General features: G+C 48.7%; 1 protein-coding gene across 1 annotated transcript in view; it reads right to left on the bottom strand.

Annotated features, from left to right (window-relative positions):
• Window positions 1-125: 125 nt before the first annotated feature.
• LOC113968605 (transcription factor Maf-like) overlaps window positions 126-3,346 on the bottom strand; it is a 9,912-nt gene continuing 6,691 nt past the window's right edge. The window contains exons 2-3 of the mRNA XM_027685299.1: window positions 2,902-3,032; window positions 126-356 (exon numbers count right to left, since the gene is read on the bottom strand). Coding sequence (XP_027541100.1) covers window positions 126-356; window positions 2,902-3,032 — 362 coding nt within the window. The remainder of the gene's footprint in view (window positions 357-2,901; window positions 3,033-3,346) is intronic.

Raw genomic sequence — 3,346 nt, 5'->3', positions numbered from 1 at the left:
AGTGCTCTGTGGACATACCTAGGGCCGGGCAGCCCGCGGGAGCCGCCGGGTGACACCGCTCTGGATGCGCGGACGGACGGATCCATAGTTCCGCCCAGACTCCCCTTTTGTTCCAGGGATGGGTTTTAGAGACGAACAAACAAGCAAGCAAACAAACAGACGATGCGGCCCTCACCTTCCCGCCCCTCCCGGCCCGTCCTGGCCGTGGTGGGACCCCGGGGCTGGGCAGCCCCTCCAGCCCACGGGCTCGGGGGAGGGTCGTGCCCGGGCCCCCTCACGTGGCGGCCCAGCCGGAGAGTCCGGCAGCCCCCCGAGAGACCCCGGCCGGCCGCGGCCCCGGGGCCGGTGGGCAGCTCCTGAGGGAAGAGGGGAGTTGCATCCTTGTAAGACAGCCCCAGCCAGGGTCATTCTCGTGCTGCTGGAAGCAGGGAGGCGGAAATCCGCCAGAACCCTCCCAAATCCTGCTGCTCCCCCGGCCGAGGTGGTTGATGGGCTGGCGGCAAGGAAGCAAAGGTGTGTGGGCACTCAGCCACACCCCACACCCCACTGTCCCGACACCCTGCAGCCCTCGGGGACACCCACGTTTAACACCGAACCCCCAGGTTTGAGGGTCAGGAAGACGCGTCCACCTCCAACCTTCGGCATCTCTGCTGTATCGGGGACAAGCTGGGAAAACATTGCTCAGGTTTGTGGATCTCTATGAATTAACAAATGAGAGCAGCACCCAGGGACACTCCATCCTCTACCCCCGTTGGAAACTTGAGGACACTGCTCGATTTGCTATTTACTGGGGCTTTTCTTTCTGTATGGTGGAGAAAGAGCACTTCTAGCAAAGTTCCGCTCTAGCTTTGATTCCCTCCATGCAAGATGTGGTATAGAGATGCATTGAAAAATAGTTACAATGATAATAATAAAAAGAAAATCATGTCAGAAAGTCCACAGGGATTCAAACCAAGCAGGGCAAGCTGCGTCCTCGTCACTCACTGCACCACGGCTACAGGCCTGCACACTTCACTGTCATCGAAGTGGCACAGGTTTAAAAGCCAGACTTCGGGGGGAAAAAACTGGGTACAGCAATAGTGAAAGAAAATTATCATTTCAGAGAGCACTGAAATACAGGCAGTGGGCATTGAGGGTACTTACACGTTGCCACACTGTGCCGGGTCGACCTGATAACGGTGGTAGATAGCTGGGGATGGAGCTGCCTGTCTGCCAGCTACAGCCTCGCAGATCCCTGGCCTTTTGCTTTTCACTTGAAAAGTTAATTCACATCCTGGACTATTTTTGCATTGTGTTGGCTTAGAGCTCACAAATCTGAATGCACTCAGCCCTCAGAGTGACAAATGTTATTCTCGGTCCTCCCCCGCAATTTCAGGCAGTCAAGAATTAGATGCGGCAGACTGTACACTATTTTAATCTATTGATTTGTACCTGCTGTGCCTGAAAAAATTCATTAGAGGAGCCTTAAAATTATGAAGTGGTTGAGTGCTCAGCTCCCTCCCAAAAAGACAAATTCTCTCAACAGCCGCTCACCTCTGCCACATTCTGGGGTGTGCTACATCGTGTTATTCACACTGAGACCTGCACTTAAAACAGATCTTTGAAGCATTTGGTTACAGTCAGTGTGTATGTGTGTGTGCATATAAGCAGGATTGGTTTTTGTCTGAGCTGAGCAAACAAAATCTATCCCACTCTCCATGGCTACCCCTGGAATGGCCAAGCGTCATGGCAGCCGCTCACAACACAGCGATTCGGAAAGAGGGAGGGAAACAAGTTTATTAAAATATCTTAATTCTTAACATTGGAGTATGTAGGATTACTTTTTTTTCCTGCGTGAAATTTTAAATTCAGCCATCTGAACAGGTGTCAGAAACAGTGGGTCCATTTAGCTCCTCTGATGATCGGAGTAATAAATATAGAGGATTTCCTTTCAATGCAGCACATGCTGAAATGACACCAATGTAGTTCTGGCATCTGAGCAGATAATTCTGATATATGCATCATTTCCTCCCTAAATCCAGGAAGCAGCTACACTCTCTATCTGATATTAGTATATTATGTCAAATAGAAATTGGTATTAAAATTATGAATGATTCTAGATCAAGAACTTCCTACACACTACGCAGAGGGAGGGGGAGGAAACAGCTGCACAAAAGCTTTCGGAAGGGAAAGGAAAAAAAGAGCTGGGAAAGTTCATTTTTTAAACTGAAAATTTGCTGCCATGTTTCGGGAGGGGGGTTTTCAAGTGACATTTTGATTCAGCACTGGCATTTTTGTTTTAAAAGGGTGAAGAAGGCTTTCTAATAAATAGAAGCTGTCCCCGCTCTGTTTGCAAACAGGCATTTCTCACCACAGTGCCTAGTGAGAAATTGTTCAAGAAATAAATATACACTGGTGTGACTGGGATATTTCCCTCCCTTCTACCCTCTTTCTTTTAGGATGCAGTCCAGGATGACATTTCTCGGGCAGGGAAAATGCTGCAGCAAAAACAAAACTATACTCTCGGACTCTGCTCAGCAGAAACCCAGAGGGTGGGCAGAGGTTTGTGTTTCATTTTAGGAGAGGAAATAAAAAATTCTTAAGGGCAAGGTGGGCTGGGGAGGGAAGAGGAGCTGCACCACAGTTGCACACCATCCCCAGCCAGCAAAGGGCTGCTCTCTGTGCACGTATCTCCCAGCACCGGTCACATGAAAGTTCTTTGTAATGTAGTTAATAAATGGGAAAGCACTACAGGACTCTGGGAAAAATAGGATGTTGTTAGTGATGGGGAGATTAAGACCATGCACACCTTTTGACACACGATTGCCTTGCTCGGGCAGCACTCCCCCTGCTTTAGCCAGAGAGGTACCTGTGGGAGAACAGTAGGATCCTGCTCTCCTTTGAAATCCCCAGGGATTGTACCTTCGAGTTCAATGGGAGCAGGATTGAGGCCAGAGTCAAGCAAGGGGTGATTAATGAATGTAGGTTATTCAGAGCAGAGCAGTTCCAATTAGTCCTCAGCAAGCAGTCCTGCGGCAAAGGTGGGCGCTCCCCTGCAATGATTCATACACAGAACCCCAATACTCACTTCGCTGTAGTGAATATTAAAATGTGCACCTATTTTTTTTCCCCTTCAGTTGGCCAGTTGGCGTGTTTCAGGCAGAAATTCAAGTGCAGCCTAAGGAAGGTTGCATTTTTTCTTTTTTTTTTTTAATTTGCAACACAAGATTGTCATAACGATGCCAAACTGGGAGAAAGCTTTTTTTCCCCCCTTCTCAATTTGGGTGTGTGATGGGAATTTTCCCTTTTGCTCCCTATTCTTGGAAGTCTGTTTCTAGGAAGGGTTTCTCTTATCACTGTTCAAATA

This window comes from Neopelma chrysocephalum, unplaced genomic scaffold (assembly GCF_003984885.1).
Source record: "Neopelma chrysocephalum unplaced genomic scaffold, ASM398488v2 Primary Assembly neopelma1_68b, whole genome shotgun sequence".
Taxonomy (NCBI): Eukaryota; Metazoa; Chordata; class Aves; order Passeriformes; family Pipridae; genus Neopelma; species Neopelma chrysocephalum.
This window is presented reverse-complemented; position numbering and strand designations above follow the sequence as displayed.